This window comes from Python bivittatus, unplaced genomic scaffold (genome assembly GCF_059951505.1).
Source record: "Python bivittatus isolate LINGU-HERP-01145 unplaced genomic scaffold, Pbiv_v1 ctg000020_np1212, whole genome shotgun sequence".
NCBI classification, from domain to species: Eukaryota; Metazoa; Chordata; class Lepidosauria; order Squamata; family Pythonidae; genus Python; species Python bivittatus.
Genome location: NW_028277030.1, coordinates 24,174,322 through 24,196,192, shown reverse-complemented (window position 1 = coordinate 24,196,192; position 21,871 = coordinate 24,174,322). Strand labels below are relative to the sequence as shown.

The following is a 21,871-nucleotide window of genomic DNA, read 5'->3' as shown; positions in this document are numbered from 1 at the left end:
GGAATGAAACCTTTCAACTCAACTTTTGAGCTGTCATACTACTAGAATGGCTCATTAAGTTGAATCCCACAATCAACTGTTTACCTTTAAATTAGTCAGAGTGGTAAAACTGGCTTCAAACTGATGCAGCTGCTTTGAGAACAAGAACAGCAAGCTTGAGTGATTTGCAAATTGCAGATCATATTAAAAACAAGATGGCCATGTTCCAATATAAGCAAGCTATATACTTCATTTAAAAGCACTTTTGCAGAAAGTCAAGCTGTTTTAATAGCACAAAAAACCTTCAAGTTTCAACTCCAGATTAAAAAAAAAAAACATAATAGGTGATTAAAATACTGTAAGTGCTATATACAACCTTCCTCTTCCACAAATGCAATTCCAGCACATTAAATTCTAAGTATATGAGTGCACTGAGTAAGACAAATGATAGTTTGCCTAGTCTGCTTATGATGTTTGAGAAAAAAAAAAAGACAATGTCATGTTGCTCCTCAGCATATCAACACTTCTGTGGTCTGATGGCTGCCACCAAAAAAAAAAAAAATCATAGGACATAGCAACCAAAATGTCCTGTACCCTAAATGGCTGGAAAAAAAAAAGTTTAGGTTGCCAAAATGACTTAATATGATTACAGGACTAAGGCCCATTCCATCTATAAAGGGGTTGTGCAGGTGATTAGAATTATGCATAATGAAGAACAGATTTCTGCCTAGTGGTCATAAACTTGGGCAACACTTATCAAAGAAGATAGCCTCAAAGAGTTAAATCTATTACTACTGAGACTAGTGGATAGAACCTCATCTGGAAAGAGGATAGGCTCCAGAGATCATGAAAGAGGCCTCAGGTTATACCACACCTCACTTTCAACGATGGTGCTAACGATAAGACTATTTGGTATCTCTATTGATGGCTGCAGTAAGACATGGGAAGGAGAGGACACAACAGACTGCTAACACCTTTTCCCATATCTGATTCCTGAGAAACAGGAAAGGGATGGTAATGGGGCAATTTATGGTTGGTGGGATATACCACCTAATCCAAATCTAACTCTCACAATGAACAAAGTGAAAATATTAACGAAGAATGAAAAAAACTGAACTGATACCTTTTTGGAAATGCTAATAGCATCTGATAATATACTTTCACTAATCAGTCAGAAGCTACCCTTCTACAAGACAATGCTAGACAGTTCATTACAAAGTCACAAACAATACAAGCAACCTCCATAATGGTCATCTTTGTTTGAACAAAGCAAGTAACTACTACTGGATCACTGAGGAAAAGGACAAAGGGTTTAACCAAAGATTTTATTAGAAAGTTGAGTTTTAAGGTGATCAGTGTGTAAAAATGGGAGAGAGAGATTTCACTGCTTGTATCATGCTGTAAAAACTCTTCAGTGGGCAGAGTAGATATTGAGAGCCATTTTCTCTTGATACTTGCAGGTGCACAATTATCTGACAAGTGGTTTATACTCAAAACAATGTCAAGGTACAATGAAGACAAGGGATATGATTTAAGATCAGTTTGGAGAAAATGTGCAATCCCTTCTCTTTCCCAAATTGGAGTTACATTAGCCCACAGCAAGACAAAAATCAAGTATATCTCTCATTTTACTTTGAGCACTTTATTAAATCATGTCATATGTCATCTGTAACACCTCAAAATGGATTAGGAGGAAATTTAATGGAAGGCAGAGAAGGAGGCATGCACAATCCTATTGCCTGCTCTAAACCCTAAGTTTTGTGATATATCTGAAGGAAACCACCTATGATTTAGAGAAGGAAGTAAAGTGCTAGCATTATTTAATTATGACTACCTTATTGCTAAGAAACAGGCTGCTTCTACTTTCAAACGTGCTACTGTTTTCCTTTATTTTCCCCACTTACATTTAAATAGGCTGCCAGAATTATTCCTCTGCTATGCTAATTTTCTTTCCATCAAAAAGCTTAATGTTAAGTGGAGGGCAACAATTCCCAATTCTGTTCCATAAAGTTAATTTTAACTTTAAAGTTAAAATTCTGTGCTGACATTTATTTGAAGAAAACTTTCTAATAGGGTCTTGATAAAAAAAAATAAAAAGGCTAAACTGATTCTGTGAATCTCCAAACCTATCATCTTATTCTCACCACTTGAGTACTGTCTGGCTTTGCTATTTGGCAAAGTGGCTGGCCACTTAGTTGTTAATTTCTGCTTCCCTCCCTTTTAAATGGATGCCAATTTATACTCAATTGCCAAGGCTCAACAACAGCTTCTCCTTCACTGTGTGCAACTGCAATCTTTTCCAGCTTTCTCTGCCTATGGGAAGGGGACTTTGAAAAATGCTCAATAATTGCAAAATATATAATTAAGCTTTGCTGTATTCAACTAAAAAAAAAAAAAACTACTCTTCAGCAGATATTATTTTAAAGACAATTATGTTAATCAGGAATTATTATTATTATTATTATTATTATTATTATTATTATTATTATTATTATTATTTTGCTCTGGCCTTGTCCTTTTTGTTGGAGTGTAGTCTCTGCCAGTGTGGATATACACATAAGCAAACAAATATATCATATGCACACATTTATTGGTAGGGAAGGCGTGGAAAGACTCTCCAGGGCAGATTTAGTGTGAGTTGGCAATCCTGGTTGATATGGTAGGGAAGCTGAGATATATACAATATTTTTGTCTGTTTAGTACAGTGTTTTTCAAACTTGACAACTATAATAATAATTTATTAAATTTATATGCTGCCCGATTGCCAGCAACTCTAGGCGGTTTACAATTGTAAAAACATTTAATAAAAAAAAAAAAAAAAAGACAAAAAACACCACAAGACAGAAGAACAGCAATGGCAAAGAAAACAAAACCAGAGGGGAACAAAAAGGAAGAAAGGGGCCAAAGGCCTGGTCAAAAAGCCACATCTTTAGGGTTCTTTGAAATATCAGTAGGGTGGGAGCCATTCAAATTTTGGGGGGAATCTCATTCCAGAGGGCAGGTGCTGCTGCAGAGAAGGCATGCTTCTGGGGTCCAGGCAGGTGGCATTGTTTAATCGATGGAACCCAGAGCATGCCAACTCTGTAAGATTGAACTGGTAGCACATACTAGCAGGGGAATTTTGGGAGTTGAAGTCCACACATCTTAAAGTCGCCAAGTTCGAAAAACACTGGTTTAGTGTCTTTCTTCTGTTGAATATTTTTTGGGGGGGATGGTCATTTTAAATTGAGGATAAGCTTCTTTTCAAGTAAATATGGTCCTCTAAAGTGGTAAGAGAAGCTAATGGACTTCTTCCTGTATGTTTAATACGTTTCTAATGCTAAACTAGTGCTCTAACTATGTCTGAACTGAACTAATTTCAGCTGCTACTACTGTTTTTTAGGATTTTAAAGGTTGATGCTTATGTCAATACAGGTCTCTCCTGTCTCAGTAGCCCAACAAATCCAGAGGTGGGAGAAGTGTTGCTCACAAAGGTGGAGCAAGAAGACCCAATTCTACCTTTAGGTCATTTAGAACACAGATTTATGTTCGTGGGATTTAAAATCATAGTAGGAAAACTACAGTGAAAACCAGAAGGTGCAGAAGAACTATGAAAGGTGAGTGGTTAGCATCAATTACATTAAGAATGTGCAGACAAGCAAAATCTTTTATGATAAAGACCCATTTGCTTTGTCTAATGTAATGAAGAAAAGTTTCCACTTTTCCAAAGGTGTCCCCAGGCTTAAGTATGGAGACAAATGGAAGCAGATGCAGACCAAGAGTAGGGGAGACACAACTGCTAATGGCCTTAACTCAACCTGGAAAATTCTGGAGATCTGGAATATACCATTACAGCACAAGGCATGTGTTTACAAAGAATGCCACTGGGAAAGAAAAATACTTGGGATATTTTAGATATTTATTCATTTAACCAATTTAATATTAAAAGATTCACAGGATAGTAATTGTTCCTGAAATATAAACACGAAGCTTGAACCAAACCATTATAGAAGAATCAAATAAATTCTCAAAGAAATAGGATAATACAGATTGCTTTTGGATCATTATGCATGAGGAAGAAAACAAATTAAATACGGGAACTATGAATTGGTATTTGAGCTTATTTGCATACAACAAACATATCAAATCCATGCAACTAAGCTCATTTTCATTTCTGCAACACTCTCCTTTAGTGTTCTACTTTAACAATTTACCTGAAAAACAACCAAACATATCAAACAATAATCTTCAGAATTCTGACAATTAATAAGAAATACTAGATAAGGGGCCTACTGTGAACAATGATTTTTATGCTAGCTTATGAGACAAAAGATTTCTTACACAGAGTTTATAGAAAGCATAAATAGAAACATCAGAGAGAATAATAAAGAATTAGGGCATGAGCTAGCCCTCTTTTACAGCAACCTTTGCCTTTCTTGTAGCCACTCAATATGAGCATGAGCTTTCTGCTTCTCATCTCCTCTTTTTCATCACTGGCAGCCCTCTCACAAGGAGAGGATTGTTCTTGCAGAACAGTTCTATGAGGAATCAATTTACTGTAATCAGATCCTTCCTCTTTTAAAAATACAAGATAAGGAATGAAAATTACTTTAGTCACATATATTTGTTATGTTTGAAGACATGATACAGAAAATGTTTGGAAGCTAGTTTAAAAATTGACGTGTATCAGAGTAACATGCAGAATTTGGGAGTTGTGCTGACCAACAGGCATGCAGCAGGATAGGCTGTTTCTGTCTCTATTTAATCAGTTAATGGACACAGGATGTAGATGCACTGACGAAGTATACAATGTCAGCTGAGATAATGCATTCTTAAGTCAGTGAAGCTTTCAGTTTAACAGGTGTTTACCTATCCAAAAAATACCCACTGGAGTTCAGGAAAACAATGAGTTTGAAATTGCTTATACAATGCAGAACAGGTAAAATTAATATGTGAAAACGAACATATATGAGTTTATAGACATTACCTTGGCCATGAATTCCACCAAATTTGTGGAATAAGTGACTATACAATTTCAGGATTTCAATCTTAGTATCCTTTTTGAGGTTACCACAATCATCCCTTTCTGAGTATGAACATAAATAACTGTAACTCATGAGCAATCTTATTTATTCAACAAATAAAAGATACCAAAAACTGATAAAATCCACAACTGATGAAAATAATCAATGTATACTAGCTAGCTGTCAGTGAAATGCTAATTGTCAAATGTTTTGTTAGTATTTTAAGTAATTGGAATTTTAGTGTAATTTTATAAAAACATTTATTCATTATCATTGACTGGCATGAGGTTTTTCTTAAAAAAAATTATTAAAGCCTTTTAATAAAATATATATTTTTTGATAACAGCATCTTTGGCCTGGTTCCCTGGGGAAGAGCTGAGGTGTACCAATTTACACGTTAAAATGGAATTTGGAAGCCAGAAGACTAAATATTGTTAATCTTGAACACTACCTAGAGTTATAACCAAGATTCAAAACAAAACAAAACAAAACTTAGAACTTTGTTGTTCTATTATTTGAGACAAGACACTATTCAAACTAAATGTGCTGCTGGCAAACCTAACATTCTTTCAATTATTTATGCACAAGATTCATTGTCAGAGATGAACCAGTTATTTCTGATCAGGGAAATACACAGAAACAGTAATTTGGAGATGGATAAGCAGCAAATACAAGGGTGCTGCAATTTCAGGAAAGCTAGGAAAAGAAGCCAGGCTTTTTACTGCAGGCAAAAGCAGCTGAAATCCTGGTATCAGCACTTCCCCCACCATTATCTCTTTAAATGTAAACATCCATAAAGCTGTCAGTATTAGACAACAAATGACTAAATAATACATTTGATCAGCAAGTGAGCACTGCATTTCCTCTTGCATATTTGTGGTTGCGAGCCTTGCTAGGAAAATCAATAGGTTCTGATTTTGCTTTCCAGATGCTGGTTATGATTCTCTGGTGTAATGTAAGCAGAGAGAGGGCTTTAGGAAACAAAAGAGCCATGGTTAAACAGAAAAACAAGCTAACTCAAAAAGTCTGCCTGGCGACAATATATATTATTCAAGCATCATGTAATATAGCTTAATGTAGGCAAGGACTGAATTGTAAGAAAACAGTTACACCTGAACAGGGGGGAAAAAAAACCTCAAAAGAGAAAGAAAAATCCACCCAGTGACATTCTTCAAATGTTATAAACGCCTAAGTTTATGCCAATTATTTAAGTAGTGTAGGAAAGTTTATATATTCTGTCTCGTCAGAGACAAGGAGCAACAGCTTACTATTTCAGCTGGACGACCATTTGTTCTCTTCCTTGGCTACAATATTTCAAGTGTTTAAGAGGGAAAGAGAACAAATCCCTCTCCCCTTCCCTACGATACTTCAGAATGGGGATGTACAAAGCAGTTACCCATAAAAGAATTATGGGCAATGTACATTATCTGCAGCAACCTATATTTAAAAGCTCCATTGTAGAGATGCAGGCCTAAATCTAAATGATATACAGAATCTGAGACCCCCTTAGGGTTAATTAACCGTAACTTCCACAACCTTAGCCAGCATGGTCAAAGACAGGTGATACTGGATGTTGTAGTTCAGAGTTACCGGTTCTCACCTTACAAATAGGTAATGATATGATCAAGTGGCTGGTTTATAGATGCCTTCCTATATACCCTGAATTCACATGAAGACACAGTGGTCTCACCAGGAAGAACCACACTGTTTAGCTTTATAATTCCTCAGGTGTTAGAAGCCAGAAGTTAGTCTGCTCTAGCGAACTTGGAGCTTCCACACCAAGGATACACAAAGGATCCCCTGAAAGTTGGCACTGAATTCTAATTTTTAACCTGACAGAAGAGGAACATTATTACACTAGAAGAAATATATTAACCACCATAGCAACCCTGAGAAAATGAAACAGGGTTAGATGTAGTTCATATTTGAATGGGAGACAAGCAGGGAATGGCAGGGCAATACAGACTTGGAACACCCTGGAAGAAGGGAAAGGCAAAGGACTTCCTTATTGCTGCCAGGAAAGCCATAAGGATGTCTCCATGGAATCACCAAGAGTCAGACTGGCTTGAGGGAAACTCTTCTTTAAATTAACTATATTTAATTAAATTTAAATGTGGTTAAATTAAATCAATTTTAAATTTTGAAGATTAGAAAAGTATTTGAGGGGAAAATGTTCCCATCCTGAAGTACATCTCTGACCTCAAATGGGCCTTTCAGATTGGAACAGCCATTCGGACTGTGGGAGGGCAACCAATGATGGAAACAGGAGATGAGAAGCAAAACATGTGAGAATACTGAATAGATGCAGGAGGGGCAAGGATTGCATATTGATCCAGATTGCTACTGAACTACTGAAATATTTTTTCTGTAAAAAAAAGAAAAAAAAACCCTTCTCTTTTTCACATTAGTAATACATTCCTTTTGTTAGATAAAACTAAAGTTAGTTTTGCAGTTTCTTAATAACTTGGAATTAAATCATATTTAATATTTGTAACAAGCTACAATGTTAGGACCAAGCTGAAAAGTAAATGTTTACTGACGATAAGTATGGGAAAACTTATTAATCATAGGCTTTTAAGTAGGACAAGCTATTGCATATGAAAGAATGGTATTATAATACCTAGTGGAAAAATATACAAATATCTAACTAACTATTTATCTAACAAAAGGAATGTATTACTAATGTGAAAAAGAGAAGGGTTTTTTTTTCTTTTTTTTACAGAAAAAATCCTCCACAACACTCTGTGGCTTCTGTTAACTTTAAATATGTCTTTGATTCAAACTCCAGGAAAATCTCAAGGGAAAACTCAAGGTTATAACCATAGATCTCTGCTCCTACACATCTATAAATTACATGAAAATACAAACTTGAATCTAAAATGCAATCTACAAGGGTAAGTTTTAAATTCTCCTCCTATTCAGAATCAGGATCATGTACTATCCCTTTTACAAATTTATATTAAGTAGTCAAGAATCTATAAAATCTGGATCTCCAGCCATGTAAGCTATCTGAGAAGTGCAAATCCTATTATATGGTAAGAATATGGTGGTTTTATCTCAATCTTAATTTGGGTTTAGGAGAGTGTTGAAGCTATTGCTCAGCCTCACTCTGTTTATCTCTTCAAATCAATTACTAGAAAAGAAAGATTACAGTATTTGCTAAAAGACCTAGAATAAGTGTTGTAGCAAACATGAAGTTCCTCTACTCAAAAGGAGGACAGATTATTTCTGCTGCTGTCAGATTATTAATGGCTAAGTCTGATGCAATAACTCAGTTCAGTTTGGGCCATGTTCCAACTAACACTCTGCTGGAATCAGTTCAATCAAAGTCTTGGAAACAGTGCTCCAGGTCCCTAAATGTCTGCTGAATGCAGCCTTGTGAATGGAATTTAGGGCTACCAAGGGTGATGAATCAAGCTTGACTGCTGATTTTTGAGTTTCCACTTAAAATGAAACTTTTGGCCCCTTAACAATCCTTGATTAATATCAGTCAGCCTGGAAGAAAGCCATATCAGACAACATATCACATGGTTTGTTTTAGTGTTATCAGAGACTCTTAAACAAGTTATGACATTAGGACTTGGAGACTGAAAATTCATACAGAGCCAACCAACTATTTCAATACTTTGGAACTGCCTAGATATCATAGAGTGTTCTCATTGGCCCATTTTAATGTATTGCCAGCTGTCTTTCTGGAGGGCTGGTTTATTAAGATATCCTACGAGGAATGAACAGTTCATTAACTAGTCACATCTTAGTATTATAAGAGATGGGGAGTATGTTTATTTCACTTAGTTTATCACTAGGTCATTGAATGACTCTTTCAAATAGTTTCTGTATTGCTTTCTAACAGTCAGGTTGGCATCTAAACATTAAACATAATGTGGCCAAATTCTGTGCTGCAGCATGTAAAGCACAACATGAAATAACAGTGGGCACTTTGTAATATTCCTACAAATTAGCAAATCTGGTTACATTTGGTCTTAACTGTGTTACTCTGTCAATATTATCTTTAGTTTTTGTTTATCATGTTTAAACCTGCTGGTTTTTAACCTTATTAACATTTTCAATGCAATTTTAATCTCATCAAAACATCAAAATCAGTTAAGTTACTTTTCAAGAATTTGCAAACATAGTTATATATGGCAAATTACACTTCAAGCGTTTGCAACTGTACGTACAATGGATTAAAAATGTTGGCTCCAGACCCTTGATTACCATTATTTACGATTATGGGTATTCATACAGCATGATTATTATTCACAAAGCACACTGCATAATCTAAAATTTGACACTATGGAAAGGCAAGGGAAGAATACATGATTAGTACATTAAGCTTCATCACATCATCTGATTCTGTCATTTTGACTGGATTAGATACTCTATTTCAACCCTCCTCTTCTGATTCACTCCAGGTATACTGTGCTTCGTCTCCTAGAAATCTCTATCCAATATGGCTGGTTGTGGGTTATGGCCCAATGGAAATGCTGGAGGATTTATGGGAGCTATTGCTCAACATATTTGAAAGACATCAGGGTGCTAAAGGCTGTTTTATGTGATTAAGTGAACAGAAAACATAGGTGGTATGGGTTGTGAACACATCTGAAATCTAAAAAAATATTTTAGTGGGGAAATTCCTGCATGCCCAAACTGACATTTTCTATTTGAAATCATGACAACAGAAGATATGGAGGACTGCTTTAATAAAGACACGAGAACAGTGAACGAACAGTTAATTACTTCATTTCTTTAAAAGATTCACAACCACTATTCAGGTAGTGTAAAGCATTTGAAAGGGTGTTTTATAAAGCACAATAATGTAAGCAAAGCATCACTCATTGAAGTATGAAAGTAGCTACTTCCTCTGGAAGATCTGGCAGCTCCAAAAGCTTTTCCCAGTTGCTTCTGCATGAATGTGCATGTGCAGACAACACTTCCACTGAGAAGTAAAAGCTGTGTATAAAGATAGATAATCCAGGAAAGCTTTTGAAGCAACTGCAGTAAACCTTCCAGAAGACGTAACCTACACTAATGTGCTTTGTGAAACATTCCTTTCAAATATTTTGTTCAGCCCCTAACCACCATGTTTTGTAGTATTAAAAGTTCCAGTTTGGTGATCATTAATAAGATTTGTCTTAATTGCATGCTACTGGCATGTCAAGATATCTAAAACCCAGATCTGTTATGCTCAGTATATTCCAGTCTACACAGAATTAATGACAAATGGATTATCTAAGACAAACCATCAAGTAGGTACAAAAGCTCTTTGTTATTTTCCTAAACAATTGGTTGAAGAGATAATGTAAAATAATTAGAAGAAACATAATTAGTCTTAATCATTTTGAGCATATAAAATGAACACTTAGCCCTATATACTTCTGTAGATTACAGATACAAAAGCTTCGGAAAGGCATTATAACTATATTACACTCAAAAGGCCTAGTTTCCTGCTTGATGACCGAAGAGCTAATTTATTACCTCAAATGAGGAAGAATGGCTAATTCAATTGCTCATACCTTAGCAACTGCTGTTATCTGCTCTAGTGCCATGAAGTGCAGATCTTGATCTCCACTTTCCACAAGCAGCTTTAGAGAGGGTAGCAGAAGAGATTCCTTCAGGAGCAGCAAACACAGGCTTTTTATGCACTGAAAAACAAAAAGAAAACTTGTGTGTAAGCAGTCAGCCAGAGGGTCACAACTTGCACTCTTATTCAGGAAATCCTTACATCAAGTCCAAAACGAAAACCAGAATCCTTTTAAAGCAAGCAAGCAAGCAGCCCAACAAAAACCTGTGCTGAAAATTCAGCCTCTTATGAAATTTAAAGAGTGAATGGAGCAAAAGACTGAATTGTTGAGCTAAAGTCACTTGAAAATTCCTTTTATGAGAACTGCACTGAGAAGAATTAAACTATAAACATTTTGAAAAGATGCCTTCTGTCCCAGAAGAAGACCATCAGTTGTCACCTATGGCCACTGCTAATAAAAGGGATGGAAAGAATTTGAGGAACTAAGCTCTGCATGGTGTCCCCACCTTCTTTTATTCCTAAACATTCAAAAGGTCTCTGGAAATGAAGCTGCATGTCAGTTGAGGCCATTCATCCATCCAACAATACTCTCATACACATAGACATGTAAAAAATCTGGAGTACAACTGAGATTTTGAAAACTACTAGTTACTGTATATACCAAAGAATTTTCAACAATAAAGAAACAGACTTTCATTCCAGAACATTTTTGTCTATTCGTTTTAGTATAATACACTTCTTTAACTACAAGATCCAGTTCTACCTGCATCACCCAGCACAATACTCTGCGTGCAAATATCTCTGCACTTTCACATTATGTTTTCTTCTCCTATTAGCTACAAAGATCTGATCACCACTAATTGATTAATAGTCAAGCCCATCTCCTAAAATCACAATCTCTGGAATGTGGTCATATTGAACAGAAAATATTTGAAAAATTATATCATTAATTTTAGTACAGAGCAAGCAGATTTCAGGAGGGCAGGGAAGCTAAAAAGAATCCAAATATCCATAACTGGAGTGTGGCTGTAGCATAACTGAAGTACAAGAAATCCAACAAGCATACCTGTCTACTGGTTGAATGGCAGACTGACAAATGGAGGCCAGGCACTATAAAATGGAATTAGTTTCTCACCCAAACTCAAATCAGCATATACCTTAATTAGCTTATATAACTGTTAACCACAGGATAAGAGCTTGCTCTAGGAAGCACTCTTCCACAATTAAGGAGCAACCTGGTCCAAGAGAATGTATGGTATAAGTCACCACTGTGTTAAGACACTTATTTGAATTAGCTCTATGTAGATGTTCCTAGAAGTTGGTTAGGCACTTCTGTATATCTTTATTCCCCGCTCCTAGTCTTCAGGAACAAGAATGTCATTTGGACTTCTTTGGAAATAAGTTTTATAGTTCTATCAAGCCTCTTATAATTCAGCTTCTTCACTTAAGGTTTTGATGGGTTTGCAGATATAAAATGTTACTGGCAGTAGAAAACTGCTGCTTCACCCAACTGTGCATCTTAAGAGCCATCAGCACTTTTTTTTGTAAGCCCTGTGCACATAGCAATAAATTGTCCTTTCCAGATGCACAAAAAATGTGCAGAAATATATGATCAGTATTTCATATTGTGTTCTACAAGCCTTTTTGTTACTGTTTACCAGAAACAAGCCCCTAATACGAAGTTGTAAGAGATGATAGAAAGCTCAATATTTCTAATTTTACTACCTCATCTACAATACATTTAATCTATTGGTTCTCTCTTTTTTCTGGTGTGTTCACTTGCATGGTAGAATAAATCAGTTCAGATGGGTAATACAATCACAAACACCACCTTTAATTTTAACCTTGAGTGCCATCTCTGATTCCTTTGTGTGCTGCATGAATGTTGAGCAGCTGTTATTTCTGGTTAGCAGTAGTTGAAATCTGACACTAATGGCAATCCTGAATAACTAATGTAGGGTAATGCTTAAGATATTGGATCAGGACCAAGAGAGTGCCAGGTTCAAGTCCATCCTCAGCCAAAAAAACTCACTGGGCCATTCACTCTCAGCCCAACCAGACTGCACAGGTTGAAGTTGTAGGAGAAAATTAGAGAAAGGAATACCATGTTCTCTAATTTGAGCTCCTACAGGAAATATGGGATGATGAAGATGATGTGAATGATACCAATAATATCTCCTATTGGGGGTGAAATTTTACTGCAACGTTTCGTTACAGTAAATTTATGCATTTATGTATATTTATTATATCAGTAAACCTCCAAAATCTTAAGACTCACAGCAGTTTACAAAAACAGACAATTATTAGCCCCCGCCCTTTGGAACATCAGGATGTTCCTTTGGACCTCAGGATGGCCCCGATCCTGCTAGCCTTTCCTTAGGGTTTAAAAACCTGGCTATATGCCAGAGCCTGGATCCTGAAAGCGTTAAGGGCCCTGTTATCTGGTTGCACTGTTGATTTTTATGTAATTTTTGTGACAATTCTCAGCTGCCTATATGTATAATTTGTAATTGTTTTAATGGTTTCAATTATTGAAATTGTTCGCTGCTCAGTCTCTTGGATTGAAATGGGCAGCTATAGAAATTGCATAAATAAATAAATAAAAATTAAAGAATTAAAATATAGCTAAAAACTATAAAAAAGATAACTTAACAATAAGGTTATTAAAACAAATAGGCAATATACAATTACAAAAAACCCAGTAGTGCTAACCCCACATTAAGTGACATTAGTTTTCAAAGGTCCTGCAGAAAAGTTCTGTTTTAACAGCTTTTTAAAAAATGCCAGGGTTGGTGTGAACTGGACATTGGGGGGGGGGGGTGCGGGGGGAGGCTGTTCTGAAAAGTGGGGCCATCACAGAGAAACACCACCTCTGGGCACCCACAGTTCTCACCTCTCATATCTTGGGAACCCTTAATATCCCCAAGTGTGTACTGGACAAATTGATTCTACTTGAAGGAATCTTCCAGATATCTAAAAGGATACAGATGATATTTCACCCTGAAGTGGCAGATAACTGTTCCAAACACACAAATGTTAAAGAGTAGCAGGAACATGACTGAACCCTGCAGGACCCCACAAGAGAGCCCCTATCAAGCCAATCTCTCCTCCTGCACTATTATTCTCCTAGGAAGGAGTGGAACCATTGTAGAACAGTGTCTTCAATTGTCAACAATCTGCAAAACAAACAATCCAAAACAATACCTTTGTCAATGGTACTGAATGGCACTGAGAAGCCAAATAGACTGCTGGGTACACTTCTTCCAACTAAGGTCATCCATCAGAATGACCAGTGCTGCTTCTGCCCCATGCCCAGACCTGAACCCTGACTGAAGAGGTCCAGATAATCTGGTTCTTGTAGAACACTCTGTAGCTGAAGCCACATTACCTTTTCAACAACCCTGGATAAAAAGCAAAGATCAAACTAAACGAACATGGGTAGCGCCTTTATTAAGGATTACACTGCGGCAATAAGAGTGGCAAAACTTAATTATTGTTCTGCTGTTATTGCATCCATGAATTGTTGTCTGGCAGCCCTGTTTAAGGTGACCTGGTCCCTCTTAAGGAAGAACGGTCAGAATACTGTGTGAAGGGCCACTGTGAGGATTACTCAAGGCATCTGTCAGATAAAGTTACTCAGATTCATTCTGACTTGGACTCTAGCTGTGCATGTGTAGTTGAATTAACTGAGGTATGGTCTAGCAAGGTTATATGGGAAGAATTTGAGCCTGTTTGCCCTGAGGAAGTGAACAGGGTGCTTGGAGCTGTTAGTAAGACCACCTGCATTTTAGATCCACAACCTTCTTGGCTGTTAAGGCCTCTCAGAGGGTGACATGTAGGTGAGTCCAACTGGTAGTGAATTAATTCTTGAAGGAGGTGGTGGTCCTCCTCCTCCAAGAATCCGTCACTAGATCCATCAGTATTGGATAATTTCTGATCCATTTCCAGCCTTCCCTTTTTGAGGAAGGTGGCAGAGAAGGTGGTTGACTTGCAGCTTCATGAGGCTCTGGAGAAAGTGGATTATTGGAATCTCTGTCAGGTTTCAGGCATTAGCATGGTACTGAAACCACACTGTAGATGACATATGGAGGGACTGAGAAGGTAATGGTGCACCCATCCTGGCCCTCTTTTCCTCTCAGCACCCTTCAGTACCCTTGTGGTATCTTTCTGGGACGGCTCATAGTGTTGGAAGTGCGAATGGTTGTTTTCCTTTTTCCAGAGTTGATTCAATCGGTGTTGATAGGGAGAAAGATCTAAACCTTAGCTCCTGTTCTATGGCATATCTCGGGGGATGATTCTCTCCCTGCTCCTGTTTAACATTTACATGTGGCCACTAGGTGAGGCCAACCATCAGCACAGGGTTTGGTATCATCATATGCGTATAATATCCAGTTATACAGCTCAACTAAATAAATATACATTAACAACAACAACAACAACAAAACAGTCTCCAGACACAGAAAACAATTCAAAAATGTTGCCTGTGTCTGGAGACTGGTTTTTTTTTTTGTTAATGTATATTTTTATTTGTTTTGTTTGTGTATATGGCCGTAAGTCACATGTTGTTAGGGTAACTGGATAAATTGACTTAATACATAAAAATAAATAAACTTCCCTAAAAAAGAAAGGTTAAGACACAGAGCAATAATGTAACTGGAAGGTATCTTTAGAAGGGATTATATCAGTGTCTCTTTAAAGGTATCCAGCACAGCACCCTCCCCTAAAGTGACACTGTCTACTTCTTAGATCCAGCTACTCACTGCCTCCACTGAAAGTGCCAGGAAAGGCATGGATCTAAGCCATAGGCAGTGGAGCTCACTCTAGAGAGTGCTCTATCAACTTCATCAGAGTCCACAAGCTGAAATGAATCCCAACAAAACATTCTGCAAACATGTGACCAGGGGGTAGCTCTTCTTGCTCACCCTTGAGTGTCCTTAAATAGGGTGAAGTATGAAGATTTTGCTGCCCTTATTTGCCATGCTCCTTTGTCCTGTGAATGATTCCATCTAGGACATGTTCTTCATATAAGGAAGTCCCAAAAGCAGTTCCTGACATACCAAGTTTAAAAAAGACTCAGGTAGGGGACTACAACACGATACAACTAAACTAAAAATTTTGGTCTACTACCAATTATAATCAAACAATTTTAAGCTAGGCATCTGTCCTTGTGCATCTATATTCCACTTACTTGATAGTTTTTTTTTTTAATTGCATTAACTTGCTTTATTTTGGAATAACTCATTTGGTCATATTTTTTGTGTACTGGCATGTTATCTGTAAAGATAAAAATTATTAAGCTCTCCCCCCAGTAAATAAATAAGTCAATCATAAGTATGTTCAGTATGCAGCCCCTCCTCCCAATACTTTTCTGGGATAAGTTTTCAGTTCCTCCAGCTTGAAATCTCGCCTATTCCAATTCCTAAAACATGTTCACAGCATTTCAGGGCCTGTAACAATGGAAGACTTTATGAATGCGGTTGGGACAAAAGTGAGCTTACAAACAGAAGCATAGAAGAGTCTGAAGCTAGCAATTTATGAGGAGGTGTTTTTATTGCCCCATCTGGAGAAAAGGAGACTGCAAGCACTTTAGACATTTCAATATTTTACCAAACTTTAAAAAAAATACCGCATCAATAAAAGCTTAAGTGACAAACACTGCAAATCCAACAAGCACTTTTGGTTAGAACTCTTGAGCGCCCTGATCCACCAACAGAGATGAAACAGAATTTCATTAGGAAGGATGCTGGCAGGAGCTCTGGCTGAACTAGCCACATGGAACTGAAAGGACATCTGAGACCCATCTGTTGTCAGTAGTGACTAACTATCCAGAAATGCAACTGTACCAGGACTTTAGGCTCTCTGACAGACTTGCATGAGAACAAAGTCTAGTGGAAATGGGTGTAGCAATGCCTGATGAACAAAAGGAATAGCACTGTACCTGTAACCAATGAGTTACTGAACACTGCAAAAATATTTCAAAGCTTCCTTACCACTATCATTCTATGTTTAATGAAGAAATTGTAGACATTAAAGAGTTTACTTCCAAATAAGCCGGCTCATGTTTAACAAAGATTCTAGTCATGTGGACTTACCTCTGAAGAGAGCTTGTGTTTTGTCTTGTATAAAGAGCGGCAGATCTTCAGAATTTCATCTCCCACACTTTTCTTTTGCTCCTGTAGGCACTTCATAAGCATCACTGTTCCCAGTTTAAGCCAAAGATTATTACTTGGACATGTTCTACAATGCAGGAAAAGAAGTTTTCTTGTAAGTACTAAAAGCAATCTGATCTCTATTGTGCACATTTACCTATATGTACCTTTAAAAAGAGATGTATCTTTTGATAACATATGTTGAATGCAAATGCTCTGGGTAATAGTTAAACTCAAATGAACTGCTTTTCAATGTCCATATAGTACATGACTTTTTAGACATAAATATGAAAAAAAAGATTAACAGAACTAATTATTTTAATTAAACAAAAGTGTGGCAGAGAGAGAGAGAGAGAGAGACAGACAGACAGACACACACACACACACACACACACCCCAATAAGGAGGAGCTGATTGCTAGACAGCGTAAGCAAATAAGCCATAAAGGCTAATATGTGTCTTCTGTAATGTCAAACAAAGTTTGAAAATAGACAGAATACAAACTGAGGTCAGAGGCAAATAAGACAAGCCCAGCCGATTTTTTAAATTTTCAGATTAATGTTTGCTAATAGTAAGTGATTAAGTTTAACTAAAAATTAACAAAATGATTTGTCAATTGTTAAGTAACTTTAACTAAAAATTATTTAAAGTAAATTGTGAAATTTTTTCCAGAATTAGTTTTCTAATCTAGAGTCACAATTTGCATGCTATTATGACTCGGGCAATGATATTGTTTGAGTTTAGGTACAATATCACACTTCAATTACCAGTTACACCACAAATACTGTGCATGACAGTAAAATTCAGAAGGTAATAAAGTATAATAATACTCACACATTATAAACCTGTCAAGGCTAGTGTTACTGGCAAATGCTCTCTTCAAAACTAAATTAGTATAAGAATCTATATAAATTATCTACAGAACTAAAGCTTAACTTTTTTGTTCATTTTCTGCCCCTCACACACCACATGCGCATGTCTTTAAATCCACTTTGGGACAGGTTTTGAATTTCAGACATTACATGATTATTATTGGAAATGTAAAATGAAGTTGCAATTCCTTTTTCTCGATCAAGATTAATAGAATGATGAAGAGGGAGAATCATAGGTGGCATTAAATGTTCTTATTTGTTATTCTTTCTCTTTAATTGGGTTGTGAACTATTAAGTAGTTAATAAATTAAAACAGCTTACAATAGCAAGGTGCTATCCTAATTATATGAAAAGAACTAATTTTAATAGCAACACCTAGCTTGTAAAAGCTATGAAATATATAAGAAGTCAGGACATTCACCATCTTTTTTTATGATTCAGGAAAGGTTTCTTCAAAATGTGGCTGCTGTGACAAATTCATGCATCATATGAAAACAAAGTATTTTTCCTTGTCAGAAATGCTTTATTCATATGTAAAACAATGCAAATTTACATGAGTGTGTACATTCTAGTCAATCAAAGTACTACATATTATGTCTTTGATCAAATGACAGTTTGTCTTTGAAAGAATCCAGAGATAATCTGAAATGTGACAATTCAATAAAGAGACCAGAGAAATAGCTGAATGCGTAATTGAATTAATACTGTGGCATGGTAAGCCTCCAGCCTGCCAACTTAGTTCAGTGAGAAAACAGCTTATGTCACAATAGGAGTAGCTGCATAGGACAGAGATGATGTTCTCTAAAATACCATCTCATAACATCTTCTGGCCCACAGAAAAGAGAGGGAAAGAATAAAAGCCAACATTCCATGATCAGAAATCCACTCATGCAACTTTTTCTACCTCTGCCCTGTGTCCCCTCAGTTTGACACAGAGGACCCAACACATTTTCCAGCCCAGATTTTGATAGAATAAAGATGCTGAAAATAAATCCAAGGTACAAAGTGCCTTGACTATAAAAGCCCACCGCTGAGTGGAAGTTTATCAAGCAAAACCCAAACAACTGCCTTTTGTCATTACATGAGGTTGCAAAAGTTCATTTTCTGAGGTACAAGAGACCACTAGTGCTCAGTTTTACATGGCTCAGTTGCCAGACAGAGAAGAAAACAGCTTTATAGTTCACAAGGAATGTTTCTTCCCCATAATTCTTAAATCAATTAACTCAGAAGATATGGCTCAAAAAGGGACATACTGTATTAGGAAATGTTTAAAGCTGGGAAGGTAAGAGTAGTTCTGTCCTATAACCCTACCCCTGCCCCAGCCAGAAATTCCTAATTTCCTCTTGAAAAGGAAAAAAAAAATAAAATGAGAGTATGGTATAATGGATTGTTTAAATACGCCATAGGTCTAGCATGTTTTTTTCTTCCATATGCATAAAAGCTTTTTTTAAAAGGCAAGAGAGGAATCCGATGAAAAAAGAGGATACAAATAACCAAGCCATTGTAAAAGAATTTTCCCATTTCCCAATGCAATTGTCTTTCTCTATTAAATAAAAATCTGAATTTTGCTCGAAGGGAATTCTATGTGTATATCAATGGTTTATAAAGGTTAAGGTCAAATATAGAGGAATGTGCATAAAATGAAAAATGTATTTTATTTCAGTCTTGGAACAAAACAGCCCCACTCAGAACATTCTACTGGAATATATAGGCTGTGCTAGGATGGACAAACCCCTCCCCCACCATGGCTTCAATGTTCCATATTCCATCAGAACAAAAGACATACCAAACGTTCTGATTAAAGGAAACATTATAGGTGGACAGCTGTATTAGTCTATGGTAGCCAAAAATCAGGAAGAATCTGGTAGCACCTTTTCTGATTAACAAATTTTAATTAGATGCATAGAATGGTTAAACTCTATGGGGTGTGATGGTGCTGATATAAAACGTTGGGGCAAAGTACACATTGGGGTTTTTTGCAGGGTCTGTGTCTCATGTTAGTATCACTCTTTTGTTGTTACTTATGAGAATCTGCATGCAAGTCTGGACCTGCCACCTAGCACCTAAGAAAGTGAAGCATCATTGTCTAGTTTGCGTTGCAGCTTATTAATAATCACAGAACAACAGAATACCATTGGTTGTCACCTACAGCTCACCTTAAGCCACTCAAATGCATTATTAATAAGCTACTTAGTATGTTAGCATTTTAGTATTTTATAATTTAATCAATTAGTTTTAGGCCTTTAAGATTTTTTAGTATTTTATTCTTTGTATATATAGTGTTCAGAAGTCTGAACTATTTTATTGACTTCTATTAATCTTCCAGAAAATGTTTATGTATTTTAATTTGAGTTTTGTAATCTCTTACAAAAACAGTATAAAATGCTGGTCAGTGATCATCATAATAAATATGTTAGAGTCTATAAGAAAATATATAGTATTTTTGCACTTTGTAAAGACAAAGAAGTTTTTCAGAATTGGGGTGGCCTAGAAATACCAGCAATCAATCACTCACTCAATTAAAACAGCAGTTTCTTACTACTTAAAAATAATAGGGCAATTCTACAATCATTTGTTTTAAATTTGCAAATGGAAAGTAATTTCAAAATTAACACTAGGTCAAGATACCAAAAGATATTTTAAACATATGTTACTGTGCAAGACAAATAACTTACATATTTGGGCTTTTCATAGGTGGCCAAGCTTGCAGGAGCATAACTAAATGCTGGAATTCTTCATGTTCCTCACTATTTTCCAGAAGTTTCATGACGAGAGCATACCTCTTTTCTTCATTTTCAATCTCTGTTATTTCTACCTAATAAATTGGGAAAAACAGCAGCTCACAGTAAATACAGGATTCAAAGTAGAGGACATAATTATCCAAATATGAGGTATTCTTATGTTAAATCAAGTTTGTTTGTTTTGTGCCTTCAAGTCAATGTTGACTCCTGCCAACTGCCTGGACTAGTACCTGCAGTTTTCTTGGCAAGGTTTTTCAGAAGTGGTTTGCCATTGCCTCCTTTCTAGGGCTGAGAGTGCATGACTGGCCCAAGGTCACCCAGCTGGCTTTGTGAGTAAGGCAAGACTACAACTCACCATCTCCTAGTTTCTAGCCTTAACCACTACACCAAATTGGCTCTCTAAATCAAGTTACAGTTACTTAACATTCTAGATAATATTCCCCAAATTTTTCTCCCTTTATTTTTACACATTTCCCTACAAAACTCAAGAGGAATATCAAGCACATAGCCTTCACAGTTCAAAATATCTCCTGCAAGATTCCCTGGTTTCACAAGCACAAAGGAGGACAGAGCAAAGGCACTGTCTACAACAGAAGTAGCCTGAAAACACTGGTGACAAGCAGAAGCTTAGGGAGCCTTTGTATAATGGGGCCTTCTCTAGCACCCAGGGAACAACTGAATTCTTGTTTCTTCTTGTTCTCGTAATCATTAGGCAGTTTACTCTGCTTCATGCCACCAAACTGTCAGCACCTTTGCAGGAGCTTTCGGGGCCACACATGGCCCATAGATATTGGGGTTCTCCTATCCAATTTACTTTAATCAAGGTATAATGGTTCCCAAAAATAGAAGTAACCTAGGAATCACTGATTGTCCAGGAGCTGGCTTTTTCAGGCATGGAATTTTCCCTCAGTTCTGGAATGCTTACACAGTGATACATGCATGGCCCTTCTTCTGTTATTCTTTTGGCATCTTTGAAAGTGAAAAGTGTGTGTCTGTGTATCTCTATCAAAAGTTCAGGATTATTTTTAGAGTCGACATTTTTGGGATATTCCAAACATGGATTAAAGAACTGGAATCTCTGATAATGACCCATCAATGGCTTCATGTCCTTAGAAATGTTAAAATGGTATCAATGTATTTAAAATTCAAGTTGATTCATCAAAAAATTGTATTTAGAGGGCATTGAGCTCCCTAAATTTACTTGAAAGGATGGACATCAGATTTTCTTTGTTGAGGGTGTAAAAAATTTGAGGGTTCATTGAACTGCATGATATGGTCATGTGATCATTTGGTAACTTTTTGGAATGGAATTTTAATGTACATAAGTAGATTTATAGGAAAATCTCTAATTATTAAATATGTTCATGTGATGTTGAATTATATACCAAAGCTTTGGAATCTCACTGTTTATCAGAAATTATGGCTGTATTGAGCCATAATTGGAAAACTGATATTATTTCAGGTGTTGAATGGCTTTTGGAAATGTGGGATTTATTTGCCTCGGAAAAGGTAATATTTTCTACTAATCAAAGGATGAAGGAATATGTACTATTCTCACAAAGACTTTGTAATATTTTACAACAATATTTTGTACTGATTATAC

At 36.4% G+C, this 21,871-nt stretch overlaps 1 protein-coding gene across 1 annotated transcript in view; it reads right to left on the bottom strand.

The window, feature by feature from the left end:
• Nucleotides 1-21,871, bottom strand: part of NBAS (NBAS subunit of NRZ tethering complex) — a 191,603-nt gene that overhangs the window by 1,630 nt on the left and 168,102 nt on the right. Inside the window, exons 49-51 of the mRNA XM_088135940.1 lie at nucleotides 20,203-20,342; nucleotides 16,599-16,743; nucleotides 10,499-10,627 (exon numbers count right to left, since the gene is read on the bottom strand). Of these exons, the coding sequence (XP_087992066.1) occupies nucleotides 10,499-10,627; nucleotides 16,599-16,743; nucleotides 20,203-20,342 (414 nt within the window). The remainder of the gene's footprint in view (nucleotides 1-10,498; nucleotides 10,628-16,598; nucleotides 16,744-20,202; nucleotides 20,343-21,871) is intronic.